At 42.3% G+C, this 27,833-nt stretch overlaps 1 protein-coding gene across 1 annotated transcript in view; it reads left to right on the plus strand.

The window, feature by feature from the left end:
- Positions 1 to 27,833, plus strand: part of SMARCC1 (SWI/SNF related BAF chromatin remodeling complex subunit C1) — a 166,420-nt gene that overhangs the window by 34,303 nt on the left and 104,284 nt on the right. The window contains exons 6-12 of the mRNA XM_051852494.2: positions 4,313 to 4,382; positions 10,262 to 10,331; positions 11,319 to 11,394; positions 15,758 to 15,883; positions 16,781 to 16,902; positions 21,189 to 21,313; positions 23,216 to 23,275. Coding sequence (XP_051708454.1) covers positions 4,313 to 4,382; positions 10,262 to 10,331; positions 11,319 to 11,394; positions 15,758 to 15,883; positions 16,781 to 16,902; positions 21,189 to 21,313; positions 23,216 to 23,275 — 649 coding nt within the window. The remainder of the gene's footprint in view (positions 1 to 4,312; positions 4,383 to 10,261; positions 10,332 to 11,318; positions 11,395 to 15,757; positions 15,884 to 16,780; positions 16,903 to 21,188; positions 21,314 to 23,215; positions 23,276 to 27,833) is intronic.

Raw genomic sequence — 27,833 nt, forward strand, 5'->3', positions numbered from 1 at the left:
ATAAGGTTATTGGTTTCTAGTCATAAATCTTACTGTAAATGTACTCACCTAGAAATAAAGAGAGCCCAGTATATTCTGCATTACAGAGCTCATAGACTTAGGGAGTTACTAAATAGTTATTGGTAGGAGATCAAATGTTACCTTAATGTGCCCCCTCCCCACCCACATTTATGTATTCTGTTTATAAATGTAGTTTTAAAAAACTAAAAAAAATTCTGCTTTTCCCATAACTTTATTTTGTGTTGATTCACATTGTACAGATATTATATTTCAACATCTTATTCTTTTTTGTCCTTCACTTAAATAGAGATTTAGACTTCTGGGTATTCACTGCATTTAGGATTGGTTACATATGGTCAAACTGTGACCAAACTTGTAATTTGTTGAATTAGCTGTGGAAGCTCAAGTAGAAGAAAATTCTGTGAAACACTTGTGTAACAGAGTTATACCGATTGGGGTTGGTCAGGAAGCCTTATAAAATACCTGTACTTGATGGAAGAGATGGCCAGTTAAATAATGTTTTAGCACTTAGTGAAATATCTTAAACTTTGTGAAAGTGAACATTTCTAATACTGCTTAAATTACAGATTTAGTACAGTCTTTCTCTTCTATTCTTACATGACATCCCTGCCAAAGAGAATAGTAATATAATTGTGTTGTCATATTAGGCAGTCTGAGAATTGTTCCTTCTTTTCATTAATAATTATGACTTAGTACAGATCACCTAACCTTCTTTTTCTCTTTTGAAATGTATGTTATTAGTGTAGCTTATATATTAATCGAATAGATTAATTTGCTGGTCCTTGCCTTGCAGCTGAAATTATCTACTATTCCTGCTACTAAATCATGTGGTGAAGAGTTTGTTTTCCTACAGTTTATGTTGAATATTTATAATTTTCATATTTCCTAAGAAATGAAGCCTATGATTGTTTTCTAGTGATAGCCTGCAGAAGGATGTTAAGTTTGTTTTTTTTTTGTTTGTTTGTTTTTTGTTTTTGTTTTTTTGACAGGCAGACTTATACAGTGAGAGAGAGAGACAGAGAAAGGTCTTTCTTCCATTGGTTCACCCCCCAAATGGCCACCACGGCCGGCACGTTGCGCTGATCCGAAGCCAGGAGCCAGATGCTTCCTCCTGGTCTCCCATGTGGGTGCAGGGCCCAATCCTCCACTGCCTTCCTGGGTCACAGCAGAGAGAGCTGGTTTGGAAGAGGAGCAACCGGGACTAGAACCCAGAGTGCTGGCGCCGCAGGTGGAGGATTAGCCTAGTGAGCCGCGGCACTGGCCAAGTTGGACTATTTTCATAGATTGCTAAGGAAGAGGCCTTAAGAGCTAATAATAATAATACCATTACTAAATACTGATGACTGGGCCTTTACCCATCCAATTTCAGTTTCATTTATTTGAAAGAGAGAGAGCTCCCATCCACCGTTTGACTCCCCAAATGCCAGAGTTTAGCTAGCCTAAACCAGTTGTTGGGAATTTTCCATAACCCTAAACCTTTTCTCCTCTGTGAATGACAGGCACCCCAGTACTTCAGTCTGTACTTCTGCCTCCCAGGATGCACATCAGCAGGAATATGGGATTATGTGCAGGAGTTGAACACAGACACAGCTGTGTAGAGTATTGGCATACCAACTGCTAGGCCAGATACCCATTCCCAAGCATTTTAAATGCATTAAAAACTCAAAATGATTTTACTTGTCACTATTATTAGCTCATTGTATGTATTAACTGGGTCTTAATAGATGTCTGTACTGTTATTATTCCATGTCTCTGAAGAAAGTAAGGCAAAAAACACTGTTCCAATATCATCCAAGTAGTAAATGACAGCTCTGAGGTTTCTTTTTTTTAAAGAGGTTGATTTTTATTTATTTATTTATTTTTTAAGATTTATTTGTTTATTTGAAAGAGTTACATAGAGATAGGAGAGGCAGAGAGAGAGAGAGAGAGGTTTTCCATCTGATGGTTCACTCCTCAATTGGCCACAACGGCTGGAGCAGTGCCAATCTGAAGCCAGGAGCCAAGAGTTTCTTCTGGGTCTCCCATGCGGGTGCAGGGGCCCAAGGACTTGGGCCATCTTCTTCTGCTTTCCCAGGCTACAGCAGATAGCTGGATCAGAAGAGGAGCAGCTGGGTCTCAAGCCAGTGCCCATATTGGATGCTGGCGCTTTAGGCCAGCTGCACCACAGCTCCGGCCCCAAACTCTGAGGTTTCAAACCCAGGCTTCTGACTGACCCCTTTGGCCAAGTTTTGCAGCAGTGTGTTACTGTTTGCTTCCTCAAACTCACTGGATATTGACACCGCCTTTTCAGCCTTATCTGTACTGAACCATTATAGTGACAGAGAATTCGTTCCCTAATGAAGCAGCCAATTCATTTATGAATAGTTTAAGCTTTCTGAACTTTAGCAGTCCTTCCAGGTGAAACACAATTACTGTTTTTTTCTGACTGTAATAATTTGGAAATATTCTTTGTCAAAGGCCAAATTCAGAGAATTAAGGTGCTACTTACATCTCTCTCTCTTTTTTTTTTTTTTTTTTAAAGATTTTATGTGTATTTATTTGAAAGGCAAAGCTACAGAGAGAGAATCTTCCATCTTCTGGCTCACTCCCTAAATGGCTTTGATGGCCAGTGCTAGGCCAAGCTGGAGCCAGGAGCTTCATCGAAGTCTGTGACATGGATGCAGGGTCCCAAGAATTCTGGGCTTGTTCTGCTGCCTTCTCAGGTGTACCAGCAGGTAGCTGGATTGGAAGTGAAGCAGCTTGGGGCTGGACTCTATCTCTCTCTATAACTCTTTCAAATAAATAAAATACATTTTTTAAAAGGATTTTATTTATTTGAGAGGTAGAGTTACAGACAGTGAGAGGGAGAGACAGAGAGAAAGATCTTCCTTCTGTTGGTGCACTCTCCAGATGGCTGCAAGAGCTGGATCTGCGCTGATCCAAAGCCAGGAGCTTCTTATGGGTCTCCCACGTGGGTGCAGGAGCCCAAGGACTTCGGCCATCTTCTACTGCTTTCTCAGGCCGTAGCAGAGAGCTGGACTGAAAGAGGAGCAGCTGGGACGAGAGCCTGGTGCCAATATAGGATGCCAGTGCTACAGGCGGAGGATTAACCTGCGCCATGGCACTGACCCCAATAAAATAAATCTTAAAAAAAGGAAGTGAAGCAGCTGAAACTCAAACTGACACCCATGTGGGATGCCGGAGCTGTAGGTGGTGGCTCAACCTGTTGAGCCTCAGCACAGCAGCCCCCTTAGACTTGATTTTTAAGCCTTCAAGTCATTTTATGATTTATGGAATGTGCACATTTTGTTCTGTATGGCTTCTAAGTTTAAATGTTTCAAGCCTGCACACCTGTGTTGTTGGTTCACTGAAAGTATTGTGAAAATTTGTAATTATTTTGGAGTAGTTTTAAAAATTAATTATAAGGGTACTCCAATTCTTCGAGAATTAGCTGAGTCACTCTTGTTACTTTTCTGTACAGCAGTATATACTCTGTAGATGGTTTTGTTGTTAGTCTTCCTTTTCTTGACTAAAGTAATAGTCTTTTTTTTGAGAGGCAGAGTTATAGAGAGAGGGAGGTACAGATGGAAAGGTCTTCCATCCACTGATTTTCTACCCAAATGGCCACAGCGGCAGAGCTGGGCTGATCAGGAGCCACTTCCAGGTCTCCCATGCCAGTGCAGGGAACCATTTACTTGGGCCCTCTTCTGCTACTTTCCCAGGCCATAAACAGAGAGCTGGCTCAGAAGAAGAGCAGCCGGGACATGAACCTGCAACCATATGGGGTGCCTGCATTCCACGTGGAAGCTTATCCTCTGTGCCACAGCGCCCACCCCTGTAGTCTTTTTTTTTTTTTTTTTTTTTTTGACAGGTAGAGTTAGAGACAGAGACAGAGAGAAAGGTCTTCCTTCCGTTGGTTCACCCCAAAAATGGCCTCAACGGCCGGTGCTGCACCCATCCGAAGCCAGAAGCAAGGTGCCTCCCCTGCCCCCCCCCCCCCCCCCCCGGGGTCTCCTATGCGGGGAAAGGGACCCAAGCACTTGGGCCATCCTCCACTGCCCTCCCAGGCCACAGCAGAGAGCTGGACTGGAAGAGGAGCAACTGGGACTAGAACCCTGCGTCCATATGGGATGCTGGCGCTGCAGGCGGAGGATTAATCATGTGAGCCATCGTGCCGGACCCTCACTCACCCCTGTAGTCTTAAATAAAAGTGAAACCGTGCTCTCAAAATCTTCAGGAATTTACATCTAGCATTTCATATGTGTTTGCCATCTATTTTCTACTTAAGATTTTTTGTTCATTTGTTTTCCAGGGGACATTTACTGATGAGAAGTCAAAAGCTTCCCACCATATTTATCCATATCCCTCCTCACAAGAGGATGGTAAGTTTTTTGGTTGTGAACTGATATACTCATGTCTCATGGATTTTATATCTAACCAGTAGACTTTTAATTTTTTTAAAGATTTATTTATTTGAAAGGCAGAGTTACAGAGAGGCAGAGAGAGAGAGGTCTTTCATCTGCTGGTTCACTCCTCAGATGGCTGTAATGGCCAGAGCTGTGCTGATCTGAAGTGGGTGCAGGGACCCAAGGACTTCTGCTTTCCCAGGCCATAGCAGAGAGCTGGATTGGAAGTGGAGCAGCCAGGACTTGAACTGGTACTCATATGGGATGCTGGCACTGCAGGCAGTGTCTTAACCTGCTACGCCACAGCGCTGGTCCCACCAATAGACTTTTTCTAACAGGCAATTAGACAGTGAGAGAGAGAGACAGAGAGAAAGGTCTTCCCTTCATTGGTTCACCCCCGAGATGGCTGCTCCGGCTGGTGCACTGCACCGATCCAAAGCCAGGGGCCAGGTGCCTCTTCCTGGTCTCCCATGCGGGTCCAGGACCCAAGCACTTGGGCCATCCTCCACTGCGCGCCCTCCCCCCTGCTGGGCCACAGCAGAGAGCTGGACTGGAAGAGGAGCAACCGGGACGTAACCAGTCCCCTAACTGGGACTCGAACCCGGGGTGCTGGCGCTGGAGGCGGAGGATTAGCCTAGTGAGCTGCAGCGCTGGCACCACCAATAGACTTTTAAACAAAATAAGCATTGTATAAAAGAGCTTTGAATACTAAGTCCTACAGATTATTTGCTCATTTTTAAGATTTATCTTGGGACTGGCACTATGGTATAACATGTTAAGCTGCTGCCTGCAGCCCTGGCTTCCCATGTGAGTGTCTTTTTTAGTCCTGGCTGCTCCACTTCCAATCCAGCTCCCTGCTGATGCACCTGGGAAAGCAGCGGAAGATGGCCTGAGTTCTTGGGCCTCTGCACGCATGTGGGGTAACTAGAAGAAGTTCCTGGCTCCTGGCTTCATGCTGGCCCTGCCTTGGTCGTTGTGTCCAGTTGGGGAGAGAACCAGCAGATAGATGATGTCTGTTTGTCTGCCTGTCTCTCTCTCTCTGTGACTCTTTTAAATGAATAAATCTTTAAAAAAGATTTAAAATCTTCAAAAGAGATTTATTTATTTGTTTATTTCAAAGACAGAGTGACATAGAAAAAGACAAAGAAAGATCTTCCATTTAAAGCTGGTTGACTCTACAACAGTCCGTATTGGCTGGGGTTGCTCCAGGCTGATGCCTAGAGCCCACTGTTCCATCTGGTCTGTCATGTGGATGCCAGGCACCCAAGTACATCATCCACTGCCTTCCCTGGCACATTAGCAGGAAGCTGAATTAGAAGCAGAGTACCTGGGACTCAAAACATTGTGTGCTTCCCATACAATGGTTTAACCTTCTGTGCTATAGTACCTGCCCCAGGAGATTATTTAAATACATAGTTTTCTATTTAATTAAGAAATATGCTTGGGCCGGCGGCACCGGCACACCGGGTTCTAGTCCCGGTCAGGGCGCCGGATTCTGTCCCGGTTGCCTCTCTTCCAGTACAGTTCTCTGCTGTGGCCAGGGAGTGCAGTGGAGGATGGCCCAAGTGTTTGGGCCCTGCACCCCATGGGAGACCAGGATAAGTACCTGGCTCCTGCCATCGGATCAGCGCGGTGCGCCGGCTGCTGCGCTCCAGCTGCGGCGGCCATTGGAGGGTGAACCAACGGCAAAAGGAAGACCTTTCTCTCTGTCTCTCTCTCTCACTGTCCACTTTGCCTGTCAAAAAAAAAAACCAAAATGCTTGCTCTCTTTTATTTTGCTAAGCAAACTAATATTGTACTGTTCAACTTACTAATCACTAGACTTAAATTTCTTTGACAGTCATTAATTGTATGGTTATTAAGTATGTCTTATGTCTTATGTTCTGAAAATTAAACAGACATTGTAAGATAGAACGCTATCTAGTGAAGAAGTTGGCTTACTGGCTGTCCAGACAGGGTCCTACAGCAATATAGTATTTGGTAAATATGTTTTTTAATAAATTTTATAGCATGCTATGATTTTTTTTTAGAGATTTATTTATTTTACTTGAAAGTCAGAGTTACACAGAGAAGAAGAGGCAGAGAGAGAGAGAGAGAGGTCTTCCATCCACTGGTTCACTCCCTAATTGACCACAGCGGCCGGAGCTGCATCAATCTGGAGCCAGGAGCCTCTTGCAGGTGCAGGGCCCCAGGGACTTAGGCCATCTTCTACTGCTTTCCCAGGCCACAGCAGAGAGCTTGATAGGAAGTGGAGCATCTGGGACTTGAACCAGCACCCACATGGAATGCCGTCACTGCAGTTTGCCACTTTACCTGCTATGCCACAGCACCAGCCCTGCTCTAATTTTTATTTTTATTTTTTAAGATTTATTTATTTATTTGACAGACAGAGTAACAGAAAGGTAGAGGCAGAGAGAGAGAGATCTTGCATCTGCTGGTTTATTCCCCAGATAGCTGCAGTTGCCGAAGCTGGGGTGATCTGAAGCCAGGAACCAGGAGCTTCTTCTGGGACTCCCTTGCTGTTACAGGAGCCCATGGATTTGGGCCATCTTGTACTGCTTTTCCAGGCCATGACAGAGAGCTGGATTGGAAGTGGAGCAGCTGGGACTCGAATTGGCGGCCATATGGGATGCTGGCATTGCAGGCGATGGTTTTACCTGCTATGCCACAGCAGTTGCGCCAATATATGGTATTTTGGTTTCTAGTATTTAACTCCTTTTCTTAAAGTTGATTTTTGTCAGCGACCAGAATTCATCAGACCTATAGAAAATTATTTGTGCTAACCATTCTTCTGAAGGACTGAGTTGGAGAACACAATATAAAGCAATTTAGGGTGAGAAATAGATTTTCTCTTAATATGAAACAGGTTTTCTTTTTTTATTTTTTTAAGATTTTATTTATTTATTTGAGAGGTAGAGTTACAGACAATGAGAGACAGGTCTTCCTTCCCCTGGTTCACTCCCCAAATGGCCTCAATGGCCGGAGCTGTGCCAATCTGAAGCCAGGGTCTCCCATGTGGGTGCAGGGGCCCAAGCACTTGAGCCATCTACTGCTGTCCCAGGCCATAGCAGAAAGCTGGCTGAGAAGAGGAGCAGCTGGGACTAGAATCGTTTACCATATCAGATGCTGGCACTGCAGGCAGAGGATTAACCTACTGAGGCACAGTGCCGGCCCCAACAGTCAGGTTTTCTATTAGCTCAACATATCCCTACAAACTTTTTTTTAAAGATTTTATTTATTTCTTTGAAAGGCATTTACCAAGAGAGACCTCCTGTCTGCTAGTTTCACTTCCCAAATAGCCATCTTTAAATGATAGGAAAAAAGAAAAATTGGAAATACTTATTAAGAAATTAACAAAATTAAAAACAAAATAATGGAAGAGCACGAACATTGTGGTAGAGCTAGTTTTGCCACCACTTGTGAGACCTGCATCCCATTTTGAGTCCTGGCTACTCTGCTTCAGATCCAGCTTCCTGCTAATGCATCTAGGAAAGCAGCTCATGGTTATAGTACTTGGACCCTTGCCACTCATGTTGGAAATCCAAATGGAATTCAGGCTTCTGGCTTTGGCCTGGCTCAGCCTTATAACCCTTGTGGCTAGTCGAGGAGTGAACCATCAGATGAAAGATCTCTGTGTCTTCTCCTGTCACTCTGCTTTTCAAACAATCGTAATAAAAAAAGGACATGAATCAAGTATTTAACCAACAGAAAAGTAGAAATTAATGAAGTAGAAAATATAGAACCATGAGGTACTTGCTCAGCAGTGTCATAAATTGTTTTTAGGAAACACGCATAAGGTTATTCAAGTCTTTGCTACAAATAAGGGAGAAAAAAACTCTTCCTAAGAGTGGGTGTTTGGCCTAGTCTTTAAGTCACCTATGCTCAGAGTTCCTGGGTTCTAGTACTGGCTCCAGCTCCTGACTTTGGCTTCTTGCAAATGCAGACCTGGGAGGCAGCGGTTAAGGCTCAAGTAATTGGGTTCTTACCACTCACATGGGAGACCTGGATTGCATTCCTGGCTCCTGGATTTGGGTCAGGCCATTGTAGGCATTTGAAACATGAATCAGCAGGTGAGAGTTCCCTTTCTCTCCTCATCTGTTTGCTTCTCAAGTAAATTTAAAAATGGAAAAAATAATGGCATTTAATGTTGCGGTTCTCATGTGTAAAAGCTGGACATGGAATTAATTGCTGACTCATATGGTAACGCTGAAGTTTTGAAGAATTGCCAGACTGTTCCAAATTGCCATAGTTTGCATTCCCTTTAGCATTGTACAAATATTCCAGTTTCGCTGCTTCTTTGTCCACACTTGTTATCAGCTATATTTTTATATAAACCATCCTAGAGGGTGTCAGGCCATATCTCTTTGTGGGCAAGATCAACAACTACAGAGTTAAGCTTTTTATTGAACAAATTAACTAAAGAGGCTTAGTAAAAAAGATCAAAGTCCACGTCATCTTCAGACTCCTCCATCAGATTCTTCCACTTTGCTTCTACTTCTCAGCTGGGGAAGCTGTGGAGTGGCAGGACCTCCTGCTGGAACAGATTGGCCAGCCCCTGCCTTGCAAGCTGGAGCTTCCAGTGTTAATAGTGGCCAAAGCCTTTCCAAACAAGCCAGGCCAAAAAGGATCAACATTTACACCAGCTGCTTTAACAAAGGCATTGATCTTACTCTCTGTGAAGGTCTCCTAGTTGTCATGTAGGTCCAGGGTGTAGTAGATACAGGAGAGCTGGGGAGGCTGGTACAGGTGGGCTTGATCCTAGTGGCTGGATGAAGTGAGTACCTCACTCCAACATGGCATACGCTGTCCTGGAAGAAATGAACATCTTGGCAGCCACTGGAGAATGGGACAATGGTTTTAATTGTGAATTCCCTTACTGTAAATATTCTTGTGTTCTGTTCTTGTGTTCTTCTGTTCTTGTGTTCTTTAGCTACTGGAACTCCAGATCCTATGCCCATTTTTTAAGTGGATTATTTATCTCTTCAGTGTTGAGTATTATCTTCATTTTGATTTTGGACTAATTTTATTGTTTTAAAAGATTTTATTTATTTATTTGAAAAGCAAGTGACAGAAATCTTTTATCCACAGGCCTGTGTTGGTTGCCAGAAACTCCATCCAGGTCTCTCATGGGTATTGGACTCAGTTACTTGAGCTAATACTGCTGCCTTTCATGGCGTACATCAGCTGGAAGCAGAATAGAAAGAATGCAAACTGGCACTGCAGTGGGATGCCATTATTGCAAGTGATGGCTTAATCTGCTGTGCCACAATGCTGGCCCCTGGACTGATTTTTACACATGGAAATTGTGTGTCTAAAAAACTGTTTCCAGTTAGCTGGCATTGTGGCGCAGTGGGTTAAACTGATAACCTGCGAGTGCTTGACCCATTGTACCCATGTAGGAGACCTTAATGTAGTTTCAGGCTCCTCGCTTTGGCCTGGCCCAGTCCTGGCAATTGCAGCTATTTGGGGAGTGAACCAGCAGATGAAAATCTCTTTTTCCATTTTTCTCTGTCTTTGTCTGCCTGTGTAACTTATTTCAACTAAATAAATAAATCCTTAAAAATTGTTTCCAGATGACTTCTGATGATCTTTGGTATTCTCATTGTGTTTTCTTAGATTCTGTTACTTTCCTGTTTGGCATTTGTTTATCACACGGCCAGTTAACTTACCTGCTTCTTTTCTGCATTTTTCAGTGATCTGGCATTTGGGAACCTGGTAACTTTATTTATTTCTCCCTAAAAAGGAACATAATTATAATTCAGTCTCTCAGTAACAATTACAGTTAAATCATAGTCATTTTGTCAGTTTTACTAAAGTTTTTTTGTTTGTTTGCTTTTTGTTTTTTACCCTTTCAGAGGAGTGGTTGAGACCCGTGATGAGAAAAGACAAGCAGGTGTTAGTACATTGGGGATTTTACCCAGACAGGTAATACTGATGTGCCATGAGATCTGAAATAATCATTTTTTTAATCAAAGGAAGTCAGAAACATTTGTAATTTTATTTTCTGAAGTGTGATAATATTGTTCATTTGTGTTGTCATTTTTCTGACTTTATTGAGACTTTCTTATTAGGTAGAAGCTGTTGGGAAATTTTGAGCAGTAGAGTAATATAGACTGATTGACTTAAAAAATAAAATCATTCTGGTTTTTATGTGAAAAATTGACTGTTGGGTGGCCAGTGGCAGAAGTAAGGAAACCACTGAGCATAGTGGAGGGGTAAGAAGGAGATTGTGGGCAATACTTTGATGGTAGAACTATAACATTTGCTGCTGATTTCATTTAGGATATGTTTTTTGATCCAAACTACTTGAAAGCTGGAGTCGTCATTTACTGAAATTGTACATCGCTGGCCTAGGGTAGCATTACAAATTGAGCTTTGAGTGTTGGGTTTAGAATCCTGCTGGACATTCTGAGATGTGAATTCATGAATTTAGAATTCAGAGAAGAAAGCAGATACAAGATTTCAAGTCATCAGTATGTATTTGAAGTCATATAACTAAGGGAGATAGCTCAGAGAAAAGGATTGTACCAGAAACTTAGTCCGGGGAGCTTTCAAATGTTGAAGAGGTTTTGATTAAAGATTAGAAATTGGCAATAGAGCCTAAAGAGAGGCTGGTTACAAGACACAGTACCAGGTGATTGCTTTTATCCTGGAGGCCAAGGGAGGAATCTACTTTGAAGAGAGCAGAATTGACTACTGAAATTTGTGTGTACTGAGGCTTGACATTTATGTTTAGCATTAAAAATTACAGTTGGCCTCCACAGAAGAGTTTTATTTTTGGGGATTTAAAGACAGTCTGATACCTTTCTATAACATTACTTATAAAATGTATTGTTAGTGTTTGATATAGTTCTTTCTAATGAATGAACTTAGATTCTAATTTGTCTTTCCCTTTTTGCATTTCCCTCGTAGCTATGATACTTGGGTGCATAGTAATGATGTTGATGCTGAAATTGAGGATCCACCAATTCCAGAAAAGCCATGGAAGGTGAATGATTTTTTTAGAAAAGATTATTGTACATTGTCTAATAGCTGTCCTTTGTTATTTTTGTTAAAGAGTGTCTGGAGTGATGTTTGAGGACAATTCAAAGCTAGGTCAGAGTAAGGTTTGAGAGAGTTGAGAGTGGAGTATGGGGAATGGAGCTGAACACGGTTGATGCTGTCACTTAGGAAGCTCAGGTGCCTGTTTGCTATACATATGCTTGTTTTACTATTCATTTCTATTTTGTTTTTTAAAGATTTATTCATTTACTTGAAAGGCAGAATTACAGAGAGGCAGAGAGAGAGAGAGATCTTCAATCTGCCGGTTCACTTCCCAAATGGCTTCATCAGCCAGAGCTGAGCCAGTCCGATGCCAGGAGCTAGAAGCTTCTCCTGGGTCTCCCACATGGGTGCAGGGACCCAGGAATTTGGGTCATCTTCTACTGCTTTCCCCAGCCATAGCAGAGAGCTCGATGGGAAGTGGAGCCAGGTCTTGAACTGGCGCCCACATGGGATTCTGGCACTGCTGATGGCAGCTTTACCCACTACACCGCGGCATGGCCCCCTACATTTTTATTAAAAAGAGTTATTAAATTGTTTTAAACTTTCTATAATTTTTTATAGCATGCATTATCCATCAACTTTTTTTTTAAAGGTTTATTTATTTGAAAATCAGAATTACACAGAGAGAAGGAGAGGTGCTGAGAAAAAGAGAGAGAGGTCTTCCATCCACTGGTTCACTCTCCAGTTGGCCGCAGTAGCCTGAGCTGCGCCAATCCAGACCCACCCAGGCGCAGGGACCCAAGGACATGGTCGTCTTCCACTGCTTTCCCAGGCCACAGCAGGAGAGCTGGATCAGAAGTGGAGCAGCCGGGACTCGAACTGGCGTCCATATGGGATGCTGGCACTGCAGATGGTGGCTTTACCCACTACACCACAGCGCTGGTCCCTGACTCTCTATAATTTGATTTTTATTTACTGATTTTATTTGAAAGGCAGAGAGAAAAAGAAAGAAGGCAGGTAGATCTTCTATCTATTTTTTTTTTTTTTTAATTTATTTATTTGAAAGAGTTACACAGAGAGAGAAGGAGAGGCAGAGAGAGGTCCTCCATCCGCTGGTTCACTCCCCAGTTAACTGCAGTGGCTAGAGCTGTGCCGATCTGAAGCCAGCAGCCAGGAGCTTCTTCCTGGTCTCCCATGTGGGTGCAGGGGTCTGAACCTCTACCTCTCAAATAAATTCTTCCAAAAAAAAATTTCCTAGTAGCTGGTCTTTTTGGTTTCTTTTCTTGAGGTCATGAAGAAATTCTCCTAAATTAGATGCTACAAGTTTCTCTGTTTTGATTTTTTTTTTTTTTGGACAGGCAGAGTTAGACAGTGAGAGAGAGACAGAGAGAAAGATCTTCCTTTTTCCGTTGGTTCACCCCTGAAGTGGCTGCTATGGCTGGTGCGTTGTGGCCAGCGCACCGCGCTGATCCGAAGCCAGGAGCCAGGTGCTTCCTCCTGGTCTTCCATGCGGGTGCAGGGCCCAAGGACTTGGGCTATCCTCCACTGCACTCCTGGGCCACAGCAGAGAGCTGGACTGGAAGAGGAGCAACTGGGACAGAATCCGGCGCCCCAACCGGGACTAGAACCCGGGGTGCCGGTGCCGCAGACAGAATTAGCCTAGTGAATCGCTGCGCTGGACTCTGTTTTGATTTTAATATGTATATCTTTTTTTTTTCACTTGAAAGCAGTCTTTTTATTTAAATGCTTTATGATGACACATATACAAATATAAGCTTCCAAGGAACAAATGTAAAAATTAGTATGTATATCTTAAATTCACCTGGAATTAATTTTTCAAGTATCCTGTGTAGGGAAATTTGTTTTACCTCTGCAGTGTTTTATAACCTATTCCTTAAAAAGGGACTGATAACTGAAGTCTGATTCCTTTCCCCACTGATCATCAGCTGTATCAGAAAGCAATTTTCATTTATGTGAGATCCTCAGAGAGTTGACAGAAAGTGGAGATTATGAAATGAAATGATTGCATGGTGCGCGCGCGCGCTCTCTCTTTCTCTCTCTCTCTTTTTTTTTTTTTGGATAAGCAGAGTTAGACAGTGAGAGAGAGAGAGAGACAGAGTTATGGATAGTGAGAGAGAGAGAAAGGTCTTCCTTCCATTGGTTCATTCCCCTAATGGCCGCTATGGCTGGCTCTGCGCCAATCCGAGGCCAGGAGCCAGGTGCTTCCTTCCAGTTTCCCAAGCGGGTGCAGGGGCCCAAGCACTTGGGCCATCCTCCACTGCCCTCCTGGGCCACAGCAGAGAACTGGACTGGAAGAGGAGCAACCGGGACTAGTACCCAGCGCCCCAACCGGGACTACAACCCAGGGTGCTGGCACCACAGGTGGAGTCTCCTTTAGTTAACTTGAGGCTTCCCATGTACTGTGTTTGTGTTTCTACTCTGGATCCAGAATTTGTATATTCAGTAGACTTTTTGAACTGTAATATTGAAGGTATTTTTTCTTTACCTGGGTGATAACTTTGTGTTTTAGTGCATTATGTGTAACTAGTTGTCAAGGGAGAGGAAGCATGTAGTCAAATGAGTATTATTCTTACATCAAGGTGTGAGAGAGGCATTACTCTGAGTAATTTAGTACTTTTTTTTTTTTAAGGGGTCGTGAGAAATTTATTTTGATAGAACATATTTCTTTAGGAAGTTCATGTTGCATTTCTAGTGAATGTGTCTTGCTTTTGCAGTTTTCTAGTTGAGCTTCATGGTTGCAGTTGTTCTTCTCTTGGTTCTCAAGACTGGATATGTTCATGTTCATTGCAAAACCTCTCTGTCACTTTCCATGACTTGAGATGTGAACAGCCATCCCACACACGATAGAATTGTCTAGTGCTAAATTCTAGATGTATCCCATTTGAGAATAGTGTTGGGCAAAATGGAATATTATATACCCTAGGTCTGTGTTCTAAATATCTACATACACACATCTACTTCTGTACATCTAGAGAACCCTTCCCTTTAGTACTTCTTATCCATAATCAGGAACTACAGCAAGAGACATTGTATAAAACACAGAGGAGAACCTAACATCTGATTCTCACTTCTCCAAACCCACCCAAACTGTGGCCATTTTTAAATGTTCTGTGTAGTGCATTGTACCTAACAAAGCTGTGTGAAAGGTCTCTGTAAATGTGCTCTTTTATCGTTATTTAGAATGTTGTTGATTATGGAAAACTAGAGACATCTGTTCTTCCTAGTGCAGTTGGCTCTGTGCTGTTAAATATTTTTATCAGTGATTTTTATGAAGATACAATGGTATGGTTATCAAAATCTTAGTCTAAGCCAAGGCAATGATGCTTTCCATTTTTCTTTACTCACTAAAAGGCAATAAAAATTTGAAATGGTAGGGCCCACCACCTGCAATGTAGGCATCCCATATGAGTGCAAATTTGTGTCCCTGCTGCTCCAGTTCTGATCCAGCTCCCTGCTTATGGCCCAGGAAAAGCTCTGGAAGATGGCCTAAGTGTTTCAGCCCCTGCTACCACAAGGGAGACCTGAAAGAAGCTCCTGTCTTTGGCCTGACCCAGCCCCAGCTGTTCTGACCATCTGGGTGTGAACCAATGGGTGAAAGATCTGTGTCTTTTCTTTGAAAGAGTTACAGAGAAGGCAGAGAGAGAGTGAATTCTTCCATCTGCTCTTTCACTCCCCAGATGACCACAAAGACCAGAGCTGTGCTGATCCAAAGCCAGGAATGAGAAGCTTCTTCCAAGTCTCCCATGTGGGTGCAGGGACTAAAGCAGCTGGCCCATCTTCTACTTTCCCAGGCTGTAGCAGAGAGTTGGTTTGGAGGTGGAGTAACCACTGCCCATATGGGATGCTGGTACTGCAGGTGGCAGCTTTTACCTGTTACGACACAGCACCAGCCCCAACAAATAAATAAATCTTAAAAAAAGAAGTTTGGGATAAATTGTGATTCAGACTTTTATTCTGGTTTGTACAGTTTCACGCTCCAAAGCTAAAACAAAGGAGGGTGCTGCATTGTTGAGATGACATTTGGAGCTACTACATCCTGATTTGAAATGCCTGGGTTCAAGTCCTGGTTCTGCTTTTGATTCTGAAGGTGGCCAGTGATGACTCAAGTACTTGGGTCCCTGCCACCCTCATATAAGACCCAGTTGAGTTCAAGATCCCTTGTTTTAGGCCCTATCTGTTGGCAGAAGTTTGGCAAGTGAGGCTGTGGACTGAGATCTTTGTCGTCTCTGTCTCTCTTCCTTCCAAATAAAATGAAAAGAAAAAAATATGCTTTTCTTTTGAATGCTTTAAAAGTTTGAGTGATTTTTATTATTTCTGTCGGTATTCATAATCTGATGTGGTTTTAGGTTCATGTGAAATGGATTTTGGACACTGACATTTTCAATGAATGGATGAATGAAGAGGATTATGAGGTGGATGACAACAGGAAGCCAGTGAGCTTTCGTCAGCGAATTTCTACAAAGAATGAAGAGGTATTTTGTTTGGTAGTGTTTTCACCAATAGGTTTTTTGTCTTTTATTTGCTTCAATGTTTCCATATGTTCATTGATAACTGTCACAAACCAAGGTGCATGAGCTAATAAAAAGTACATGTTGGGGCTGGCTTTGTGGCTTACCATGTAATGCTTGTGCTTGCGATGCCAGCGTATGTGCTCAGGTTTGTGTTGCACTGCTGTGAAATTACTTCTTTTATGCCCTTTTACTGGTTGATTTAAAAGTAGTTTATTTGTACAGTTTCACATGATTATTATTTTCATCTTTGCATTTCATAGTAGCATGCTCACTAGGCTAATCCTCCGCCTTGAGGCGCTGGCACACTGGGTTCCAGTCCCGGTCGGGGCACTGGATTCTGTCCCGGTTGCCCCTCTTCCAGGCCAGCTCTCTGCTGTGGCCAGGGAGTGCAGTGGTGCACTGATGGCCCAGGTGCTTGGGCCCTGCACCCCATGGGAGACCAGGAGAAGCACCTGGCTCCTGCCATCGGATCAGTGCGGTGCGCCAGCCGCAGCGCGTCAGCCGTGGCGTGCCAGCCGCGGCAGCCATTGGAGGGTGAACCAAAGTCAAAGGAAGACCTTTCTTTCTCTCTCTCTCTCTCTCTCTCTCTCTCACTCTCTCTCACTCTCTCTCACTCTCTCTCACTCTCTCTCACTCTCTCTCACTCTCCACTCTGCCTGTCCAAAAAAAAAAAAAAAAAGAGAGAGAAAAGAAGTAATTGTAACGTGTCTTTATTGCTGGTCCTGGTAATTTGACATTGATTTCCATTTGCCTCAACTAATGAATTTGATGGTATCTTGATTTATTGGGACAGAGGTTTGTAGAAACTGAGGAGTTGGAAAAGTTGGCTGATTTGTATTTCTACTTACTTTTTCCTAGCCAGTCCGAAGTCCAGAAAGACGAGATAGAAAAGCATCAGCTAATGCTCGAAAGAGGAAACATTCACCTTCACCTCCGCCTCCCACACCCACAGAATCACGGAAGAAGAGCGGGAAGAAAGGGTAAGCACTGCAATGTGATTTACAAAAACGTATTAAAAGAAACTTCAAAGGACTAGCCAGTATTTTACATTTATATTAGAATTTTTCCTGAAAGTAAATCATGTTTTGACTTGTTTGGAAGTCTTTTGCATTGATGGTTAATCTTATTATAGATGTTATTTTAGAGGCATCTTATGTTCTATTTTTCTTTAAGTTTATGCAAGAAGCTTGGTTGGTAAGGAGTTTAAGTGTCTCTCTCTCTGATTTTACCATCTGTCTCATGTAAGAGATGAACCTGTAGCTATTTGATGTTCTGCAGAGGACAACATTGATGTTTTTACAGCCACATATTTCCACTTTATGAGCCTTCCTCGAATGAGGATCATGTTTTCTGCTGAGTAGGTTGTTGTTGGGATTAAATTAAACTTTAAAGCCCTTACTGTATGGCCTGAAGTACTTAATAAATAGCTTATAATAACTTGGTGACTTACTACTTATTAAGTTGATTATTTGATCATTTTGATTTTCCAGGCACAAAATTTTTTGTGTGCAATTTTACAAAGGTCATAGTAAGAAAATGATGATTTAAATAATTGATTATTTTCATGTGATAGATGCATTTGTTAAATTTCTCACTCTTTGTGACCGGATTGTAAAGATCTGTTTTACAGTTTCTATCTCGTGTACTGGCTTTCCTCTCTCGTCAAATTGACATTTCTCTCCCTAGACCATGCCATGAATCATGTTACTTCATGAAGTTTAGAGTTAACATTTTTTTTTTTTTTTTTTTTTTTTAAGATTTATTTTATATGAAAGAGTTAACAGAGACGCCGGTGCCGCGGCTCACTTGGCTAATCCTCTGCCTGCGGCACTGGCACCCCGGGTTCTAGTCTGGGTGCAGGCGCTGGATTCTGTCCCGGTTGCTCCTCTTCCAGTCCAGCTCTCTGCTGTGGCCCAGTGGGGTGGGGGGCCAGTGGAGGATGGCCCAAGTGCTTGGGCCCTGCACCCTCATGGGAGACCAGGAGGAAGCACCTGGTTCCTGGCTTCAGATCAGCGCAGCATGCCGGCCGTAGCAGGCATTTCGGGGGTGAACCAACGGAAAGGAAGACCTTTCTCTCTGTCTCTCTCTCTCTCTCTCTCTCACTGTCTAACTCTGCCTGTCCAAAAAAAAAGTTAACAAAGAGAGGTAGAGACAGAGAGAAGGTCTTCCATCTGCTGGTTCACTCCCCGTATGGCCACAGCATCTAGAGCTGTGCCAGTCTGAAGGCAGGAGCTTCTTCCAGGTCTCCCACGTGGGTGCAAGCCATAGCAGAGAAATTGATTGGAAGAAGTACAGCCAGGACTACAAAGGGGTGCCCATATGGATTGCCTGCGCCTCAGGCTAGGGCTTTAACCCGCTGTGCCATAGCACCGGCCCCAACAATTAGTTTTTTTAAATTTTTTATTTGAGAAATAGATAGAAAATGACATATAGAGTGAGGGAGAGAAATTCATCCTCATTCCTTCCCCAAATTCCTGCAATTTCAGGGCCAAAGTCGATAACTATTAATGCATGCCTCATTATTGGAACCCAGTTAACTTGAGCCATAATCAGATTCTCCCAGTGCCTACATGAGTAGGAGACTGCAGTCAGGAACCAAGAACCATGACTCAGACTCTGATGTGAGATACCAGCATCATAACCTTTGTCTTAACTGAAAGGCTAAATTCCCACCCCAGAGACATTCTTCAGTCATGCATAAGAGTGTTTAGGGAAATTGTAAAACTTAGTTTATGTACAATGTTACTGACTCAATCACAGACATAAAGACTTTTTTTGATGGGGTGGAGGGGTATTAAGCCACATTCTAACAAAAATTAAAAGTAAAAATACCTTTCTTTTGGTATTACTCAAGGTAACTTTACTATATCTTTTTTCTTTTTTTTAAGGGGTATTTGTTTATTTGAATGTCACAGTAACAGAAGAGAGAGAGAGGTCTTAGAAAGAGAGGTCTTCACCCACTGGTTCATTCTCCAGATGGCTGCAATGTCCAGGATTGAGCCAGGCCAGGGCCAGGACCAGGAGCCAGGATCTTCCTCTGTCTCCCACATGAATGGCAGAGTCTCAAGCACTTGAACCAGCACTTGATCTGCTGCTGTTTCCCAGGGCATTAGCAAGGAGCTGGATTGGATGTAAAGCTACTGGAACACAAACCAGTGCCCGTATTGGATACTGTCATTGCAGACCACAGCTTAGTCCCCTGTGGCAAAACACTGGCCCCGACTTTATTATGTTGCTAATGTGAATCTTGCTTATGATGCTCAGAGATTTCAGAGCTACCTGAGCTCTTCACCAGGAAAGGCATGTCAACTTTATTTTTCCCTCTTTAGATTTATTTATTTGAAAGACAGTATAACAGAGAAATAAGGGGGAGAGAGAGAGATCTTCCTCAGCTGGTTCATTCCCCAAATGGCTGCAATGGCTGGGGCTGGACCAGGCTGAAACCAGGAGCCAGGAGCTTCCTCTGTGTCTCCCATGTGGGTGGCAGAGGCTCAAGCACTTTTGCCATATTCTGGTGCTTTTCCAGGTTCATTACTGCCCATATAGGATTGCCAGTGTTGCAGACTGCAGCTTAACCCACACCACAAGGACTCACCACCCCCATGATGTCAACTTTAAAGTATTCGGAGCCAAAAAACAGGTGCTAAAATGCATTTGGTGCCTAAGGATCAGGTCTTTTCTTATTTTAAGTGTTCTGTTGAAATCCTGAATTTAAACAAAGCACATTGCTAGCCTTTGTTTTATTCAAGTATCTGGAATCTCTCCTTACTTTTAAACTGTTTTGTCTCCCTCCAGGAGCATTCTCTCTGAATTTTGGGGCTTAGGCTGGTGCAGTGTGTTCTGTCTCCTTTGCAATGTCACTTATGAATACAGTCTGGATTACTGCCAGCCCTTTCCTCAAACAAGTTAATCTTCCTCCTTATGCCTTTAGTCTTTACTCTTTACTCTGAAATATTGCCTAATTCTTAGTGAATTGTTGCATAATTCTCAAGGTACAGCATAACTGTCACCAGCAATCTTCACTAACTAATTTTTTTTCTTTTTTTTTTAATGTTTATTTGTTTACTTGAGAAGCAAAGTTACAGACAGAGGGAGACAGAGAGATAGGCCTTCGATCTGCTGTTTCACTCCCCAAATGACCACAATGTCTAGAGCTGGGTGGATCTGAAGCTAGGAGCCAGGATCTTCGTGGTCTCTCACGTGGTTGTTGGGACCTAAGCATTTGAGCCATCCTCCACTGCCTTCCCAGGCCGTCAGCAGGGAACTGGATCAGAAGTGGACCAGCCAGACCTCGACTGGTGCCCTTACGGGATGCTGGCACTGCAGGCAGATGCCAGCCCACTATGCCACAGTGCCACTCCCTTTCCCCACCTTTTTTCTTAAGATTTATTTGAAAGGCACAGTTAGTGAGAGGAAGAGACATCTTCCATTTGTTGGTTCATTCTCCAGATTGCTTCATTAGTCAGAGCTTGGCCACGCTGAAACCAGGAGCTTCATCCTTATGGGTACAGGGGTCCAAGGACTTAGGTCATCTGGTGCTGCTTTTCCCAGGCAGATTAGCAGGGAGCTCTGGACTGGACAGGAACCAGTGCCCATATGGATTGCCAGCATTGCAGGTGGTAGCTTAACCAACTATACCCAATGTATTTTTTTTTCATTACTTTTATTTATTTCTCTGTATTTTTCTGTACTGAAATATGATACTTGTATGTTTTTGTATTGGTTTCATCACATTATGTAAGGTAGGTAATGATTTTTGTACCTTGTTTTTTGTAATTCAGGGTAAAGAATATTCCCATTTTTATCTAACCATCAGACAGTATTAATACTTAAACTGATTTAATTGAGTGAAAACAATGCCAATTTCTATTAAAAAAGAATGAATGACTATATTCAGTATTTATGCTTTATAATTCCTGATACGTGATAGAAAGAGTCAGGTAAACAGTTGTGCATATATTTGAGCTAATTTCTTATGTAACTTGATTTTTTTTGAGTAATCTACGAGTTACGTGTCCTATCTCTTTAGCAGGTGTTCTTTTATCACATTTAATCTAATCTGTTAGGTGCTGACTGCAATTTAAATGATAGTGCATCTGTGCTCATTTTTTATGCTTGGTAGCTTTTATCTTTTTTTTTTTTTTTTTGGACTTGTTAGATGTAATTTGAGGAGTGCGTCTAATCTGATCACTGTTTGTCTCTTAAAGTGTGTGTGAGCATAGATGTTAATAACAGGTAGCTATTATCAGTCTCTCTTATGTTTTAGCCAAGCTAGTCTTTATGGGAAACGCAGAAGTCAGAAAGAAGATGATGAGCAGGAAGATCTCACCAAGGACATGGAAGACCCAACACCTGTACCCAATATAGAGGAAGTAGTACTTCCCAAAAATGGTGTGTATTCTGCCTGAGAGCATTAGATACAATGTAGTCATTTTCCTCAGTGCCATGAGATGATTCACTTCTTAGTCTGAGACTAGAATGCTCAACATTCCAATAGGAATAGTTTCCTTCTATTAAGATTAGCCTTTTTGAACTTCCATTTTCTTCAATTATTTGTTTTACTTTTTAGCCATTGTTTATTGAGAAAACACTAAAGAATTCTCTAAATTTAATAATGCTTTAAAATTAGCAGTTTTTAAATCTCAACAGAGCCAATACTTATGAAAAACTAGACTACATATATCTGTACAATGTAACCTTTTTAAATCTCTGAGTATTGCTCTATGTAAGTAAAACTTTGTAATGAAATTACAAAATTACTTTATGTAAGTAAAACTCTAGTAATTAATACTGCTGGGTAAGTGAGGTGAACCTTACTATTAGTGATGTAAATTGTGGTCTGATTGGTGTTTGGGTGAAGTTCAAAGTGTACTTTAGATTTATATCAAGTGTTTTTAATTGACCATTGCATGTTTGTGTCTTCAGTGCGCCTGTGATTGAATTTTCAGAGATAAGGACCAGTATATTCCAAAAGGAAAAGACACATGACATTTAATTAACTAATTAATTTAAAATTATTCTAATTGCCTTTTTTTTTTTTTTTTAAGATTTATTTATTTGAAAGGTAGAGTTAGAGAGAGAGATGTCTTAACATCCACCAGTTCACTTCCCAGGTGGCTGAAACTGCTGGAGCTGTGTCATTACGAAGCCAGGAGCCTGGAGCTTCTTCCAGGTTTCCCTCGTGGATGCAGGGCCCAAGCACTTGGTCCATCTTGCACTGCTTTCCCAGGCCACAGCAGAGGGCTGGATTCGGAATCAAGCAGCTTGAACGTGAACTGGCGCCCCTGTGGGATGTCAGCACTGAAGTCGGCGGCTTTACCTGCCAACCCCGACGTTTAATTTGTTAGTTTATACCCTTTCTTGCCTACCTTTATGGGAGAAGTATTTCGCTAGTAGAGGCCTTCCATATCCCTTCCTCTCCTCCTTTCTCTGCTAGATTTGTGTTCCAGGCTCCTGTCTTTTATTCCAGCCCCAGCCATTGCTGGAAGTGAACAAACAGATGGAGCATATATCTCCATTTGCCTATCTCTTTCTGCCTTTCATATTAATTATATATAAAGATTCTAAACCCCATACAGTAAAAGGCAAAATATTATGTACTGCTAATTTATAAGATACAGAGCCAATGACTGAGTAGATGTCAGCCACACTTAATCAAGTTACTGCTGATTTTCAAAGCGTACAGTATAGATGGAAAATTCTGATTCTTTTGAGGAAATCAGTACTCTGAAATATTGATGGAAGTGAAAGTCAATGAACCCACTTAATAGAATTTGGCAATGTCTGCTACAGATTTTAAAATGGGTACATCCAGAGGGATGACAGATGTGGTGCTGCAGCTTATGCTTCAGCCTGCAATGCCAGCATCCCAAGTGGACTCCCAGTTCAGATCTTGGACACATCACTTCTGATCCAGCTCTCTGCTAATGTACTTGGGAAAGCAGTGGAGGATGGTCCAAGTGCTTGGATCCCTGCCACCCATTTGGGATACCTGGGTGGATTTCTGGGCACCTGAGTTTGACTTGGCCTGGCTATTTCAGCCATTTGAGGAGTGAACCAGTAGATGGAAGATCTCTCTCACCATGGCACAATGCCGGCCCCTGTATTTAATTTTATGACGAAAATATGTCACTGCTTGGGTAGTTAGTTATAAAATATTGCCTAATATGTTAAGTGTTAATGTTTTGCAGCTAGTTTTGTGGTATTCACAATAAAGATAAATAGTGAATGATATTGGTGTTGCAGTGAGATGCATGTGTTCCCCTAAATATAAATTTTTTTTTTTTTTTTTAGTAAATCCAAAGAAAGATAGTGAAAATACACCTGTTAAAGGAGGAACTGTAGCAGATCTAGGTAAATACCAAAATAATCCTGTATTGTGGAATTGAGTGTTTTTCTCTTAAATGTGCCAACTCTTTTGATATTTCTTTATTGGGTTCTTCTTTTAGTTGCTTTTCTGATCACCACAGATTGTTAACTGGCTGTCTTTGCTTCTCTTGTGATTTGTTTTGCTATTATGTTAGGAAATTTAAAAATCTTTTTCTTTTTTAAAAAGTGATCTCCCTCTCATAAATTCTTCTAATGCTGGAACAGCCTAACAAAGGTGGTAATGTTTTACTTGTATGTGAGAGTGAGAGTTTTAAGGAAAGAATTCTAATTAGAATCCTTTTTTCTAATTTTCTTTATTAGCTTGTTTTAGAGCATATATGCAAATTGATTTTTCATCTTTAGGTTCAAAATCTGTTGACTGTTAATACTTCATAAGCTAAATTGTAGTGTTTTTTTCTTGGTGGGATTAGTTCTAGAATCTGCTAAAGATACCAGAATATACAGTTGCTCAAGACCTCTGTAAAATGGTGTAGTATTTATCATCTCACATCTCTCCCATATGTGATCCTGTCTAGATTTCTTATCTAATACAGTGTAAGTACTGTGTAGATAGTTGTTATACTGTATTGTAGGGAATTATGGCAAAGAAGAAATCCGTCTATGTTGACTGTAAACACAAGTTTTTTCCCCAAATAGTGTTGGTTTTTGGTTGATGGGATCTGTGCATGGGGAACCCACAGAGGGGGCCACCTGTTCATGTTGCTGACATTTTCATAAGCAAACTATCATTGTCCTGTTGCTTGCTGGAGGGTATGAAAGAGAAATGCAGTTACTTGTTTTAGTTTTCGAAGAAAATGATTAGTTTTAAGCATCTTTAGAGATAAAGGGTAATCTTAATTTTTTTCAGTTGTAAACATCACAGGAGAACCTAGTTCTCAGGCAGGATTGCATGTCGCCTTTTGGTATTTAGTACCTTATTTTGTCACACTCTGATTTCCTGTTTGCATTAGCATTTCTGTATCACTGAGTTAACTTTAAGCAACATGTCCATCTCTGTGTTACATGAGTGCCTGTGAGTGTTCTACAAATCTTTGCCTTCACTATTGACCCATGTTAGCCTTCTTTTATGGAAAAGGAGATTGAGAGAGAGATTCAGTAACTTTTTCCTAAGTATTCAGCACTTAAGTGGTGGAGTCCATGTTTGGGTTGTGGTCTGTCTCCATTTTACTGCCAGTGCTTGAGTCACTGTACTTTGCTGTCTTGACTGTTGCTTTCCCTCAGGCTTTATTCATGCTCACAGTGGCCACCTTTCAGTTTTGGGAATTTTTCAAACCTGCCCCTCCAGAACCGCTTTGACCTGGCTACTTTCTCTGGAAAAAAAAAATTTTTTTTTTTTTTTTGACAGGCAGAGTTAGTAAGAGAGAGACAGAGAGAGAGAAAGGTCTTCCTTCCGTTGGTTCAGCCCCCAAATGGCTGCTTTGGCCAGCAGTTTGCGCCAATCCGAAGCCAGGAGCCAGGTGCTTCCTCCTAGTCTCCCATGCAGGTGCAGGGGCCCAAGGTCTTGGGCCATTCTCTACTGCCTTCCCGGGCCACAGCAGAGAGTTGAACTGGAAGAGGAGCAACCGGGACAGAATCCGGTGCCCCAACTGGGACTAGACCCGGGGTGCCAGCGCTGCAGGCAGAGAATCAGCCAAGTGAGCTGTGGCACTGGCCTTCTCTGGAATTCTTATCATGTCCTTTTCATGTCTTACATTTCAGCTTAATGTCACCTTTTCGGTCTAAAGGGGCCCATTCACCTTATTGCTCTCTAAAAATTACTTCATTTAAGTTAGATAACATTTTCACCATCTGATAAATTTTTATTTTTGTTAAATTTTATGCTGCTTCTAATTGAAGTGTAAACTACCTAAAAGCAGGTACCTTTTCTTGCTCATTATTGTGTTTTCACATTTGGACAGGGGCTAGTTGGATTTTGTTGGAATGCTAGTCCCTTATTACTTTTTTTTTTTTTTTTGACAGGCAGAGTGGACAGTGAGAGAGAGAGACAGAGAGAAAGGTCTTCCTTTGCCGTTGGTTCACCCTCCAATGGCCGCCGCGGCCAGAGCACTGCTGCCGGCGCACTGCGCTGATCCGATGGCAGGAGCCAGGTACTTATCCTGGTCTCCCATGGGGTGCAGGGCCCAAGCACTTGGGCCATCCTCCACTGCACTTCCCTGGGCACAGCAGAGAGCTGGCCTGGAAGAGGGGCAATCGGGACAGAACCCGGCACCCCGACCGGGACTAGAACCCGGTGTGCTGGTGCCGCAAGGCGGAGGATTAGCCTATTGAGCCGCGGCGCCGGCTCCTTATTACCTTTTATATTAGTCAGCTTTTGGTTACCATAAATACAGTGCCTGAGAGGAGCTGCATGGGCAGGAAGAACTTCAGGCCAGGATGTTAACCCGCTACACCACAGCACCGGTCCCTGATTTACATTTTTTTTCTTTTAAATATTTATTTATTTGAAAGTCAGAATTAGGGGAGAGGGAGATACAGATCCATATGGATGCAGGTGCCTAAGCACTTGGGTCAGCTTCCACTGCTTCTTAGGCACATTAGTAAGGAGCTAGATTGGAAGTCGAGTAGCTGGGACTTGAACCAGTACCCACATGGGATGTTGGTGCTGCAGACCACAACTAAACTCTGTGTGCTAGAATGCTGGCCTCTCGATTGGCTTTTCAGGCATGATCACAGCAAAATGTAAAAACTGTTCCTCATTCTCAGTTCTATGGAGGGCACCCAAAGCCATGCCTGGTGTTAGAGATTCTCTAAGATGGCTCATGGGATTCAGTGTAGAATTGTACTCATAATTAACATTTATTTTTGCTATATGGTCAAAGTAGCAGTTGGATCATAAAGGAAAAAAACAGAAATTGGGTCTAGGTGTAGGCTTCCTTATGCTTCCCACGAGAGGTTGCACAGAACAGTTCTGCCTCAGCGATGAAAATGCAGCAACACCTATGCAGTGTTTCTGCCTTAGTGAAGCTCATTAGGTAGTTCATGATCAGCTTTTTTTTTTTTTTTTTTTTTTTTTTTTAAGATTTATTTATTTTATTTGAAAGGCATAGTTACATACTAAAAAATGAGAGACAGATAACTTCCATCTGCTGGTTCATTCCCCAAATGGCAGCTACAGCTGGGACTGGGCCAGACTGGAGCCATGAGCCAGGTGCTGCATCCAGGTCTCTCAAGTAGGTGTAAGGGCCCAAGGAGTTGGGCCATCTTCCGCTGCTTTTACAGGCACATTAGCAAGGAGCTGGATTGGACTTGGAACAGCTGGGACTCCAATTGGTGCCTATATGGGATGCTGGTGCTGCAGGAGGCAGCTTTACCCACTATACATACGACAGCACCTATGCTACAGTGCCACCCCTATCAACAAACTTATTAGAGGACTGTACATAGGTTTTCTCATAACAAAATTAAGAATCTCAGAGGGTAAGCAAGTATTTATCCTAAGTCCTATAATTTGCATAAACAGGTATAATAAACCACCCTTCTTACCATTTAACTGTTGAATAGAAATATTCTGAAAGTCAAGGTCGTGCATTCAAGAGCAGGCATTTATTTAGTGGGTAAGATCTCAGCATCCCACCTCAGTGTCTTGGGTTGATTCTGGTTCTGCTTTTTGATTCCAGCTTCTGCCATTGCAGACCCTGGGAGGCAATGGTGATTGTTCTAGTAATTGGGTTCCTACCATTCACATGAGAGACCTGGATTGAGTTCATAGCTCTTGGCTTCCTTGCTGGCCCAGCCCTAGCTTTTGCAGGCATTTAGAAGAGGAACCATAGATGAAAGATCTCTGCCTTTTAAACAAGCAAATAAGTAAATAATTCCAGATTTCATTCAGAATTTTAGTTTCCATTTTCATATTGTAGTGGATCACAGTTGGTCAGAGTTTGCTGTATCCCCATTCCATTGGAATCATTGTTGTATGTATATGTGAATAACACAGTGATTTTCCTGTGTTCTTTTTATACTTAACAATGCCTAAGTCATTTGTAAGGGTCATAATACTTAAAAAAAGTTAATTGTTACAGGTCTTTAATAAGGTAATTATTTGTACTGTAACCTCATGTTCTTTCTACATTAACCTACTTGCTGTTACTATGGAAATCAACTCCTTGGTTGAAATTATATTTGTGTTTTCTTTTGCAAGATCAGTGTATTTATTTTTTTAAAAGATTTATTTAAAAGAGGTACAGAAAGTTACAGGTAAAGGCAGAGAGAGAAAGGTCTTCCATCTGGTGGATCACTCCCCAAATGGCCCCAACAACCAGAGCTGAGCTGATCCCATGCCAGGAGCCAGGAGCTTCTTCTGGGTCTCCCATGAGGGTCCAGAGACTCAAGGACTGGGGCCATCTTCCACTGCTTTCCGAGCTCATGGCAGAGAGCTGGATCAGATGTGGAGCCAGCCTGGTCTTGAACCAGCACCCGTATAGGGTGCCAGCACTGCAGGTGGCAGCTTTACCCCGCCACCCAACAGCACCAGCCATAAGGTCAGCATATTTAGATCCTTGAATCCCCATCCTTGAAACTCATT

The sequence above is a fragment of the Oryctolagus cuniculus genome, chromosome 10, assembly GCF_964237555.1.
Source record: "Oryctolagus cuniculus chromosome 10, mOryCun1.1, whole genome shotgun sequence".
In the NCBI taxonomy this organism is placed as follows: Eukaryota; Metazoa; Chordata; class Mammalia; order Lagomorpha; family Leporidae; genus Oryctolagus; species Oryctolagus cuniculus.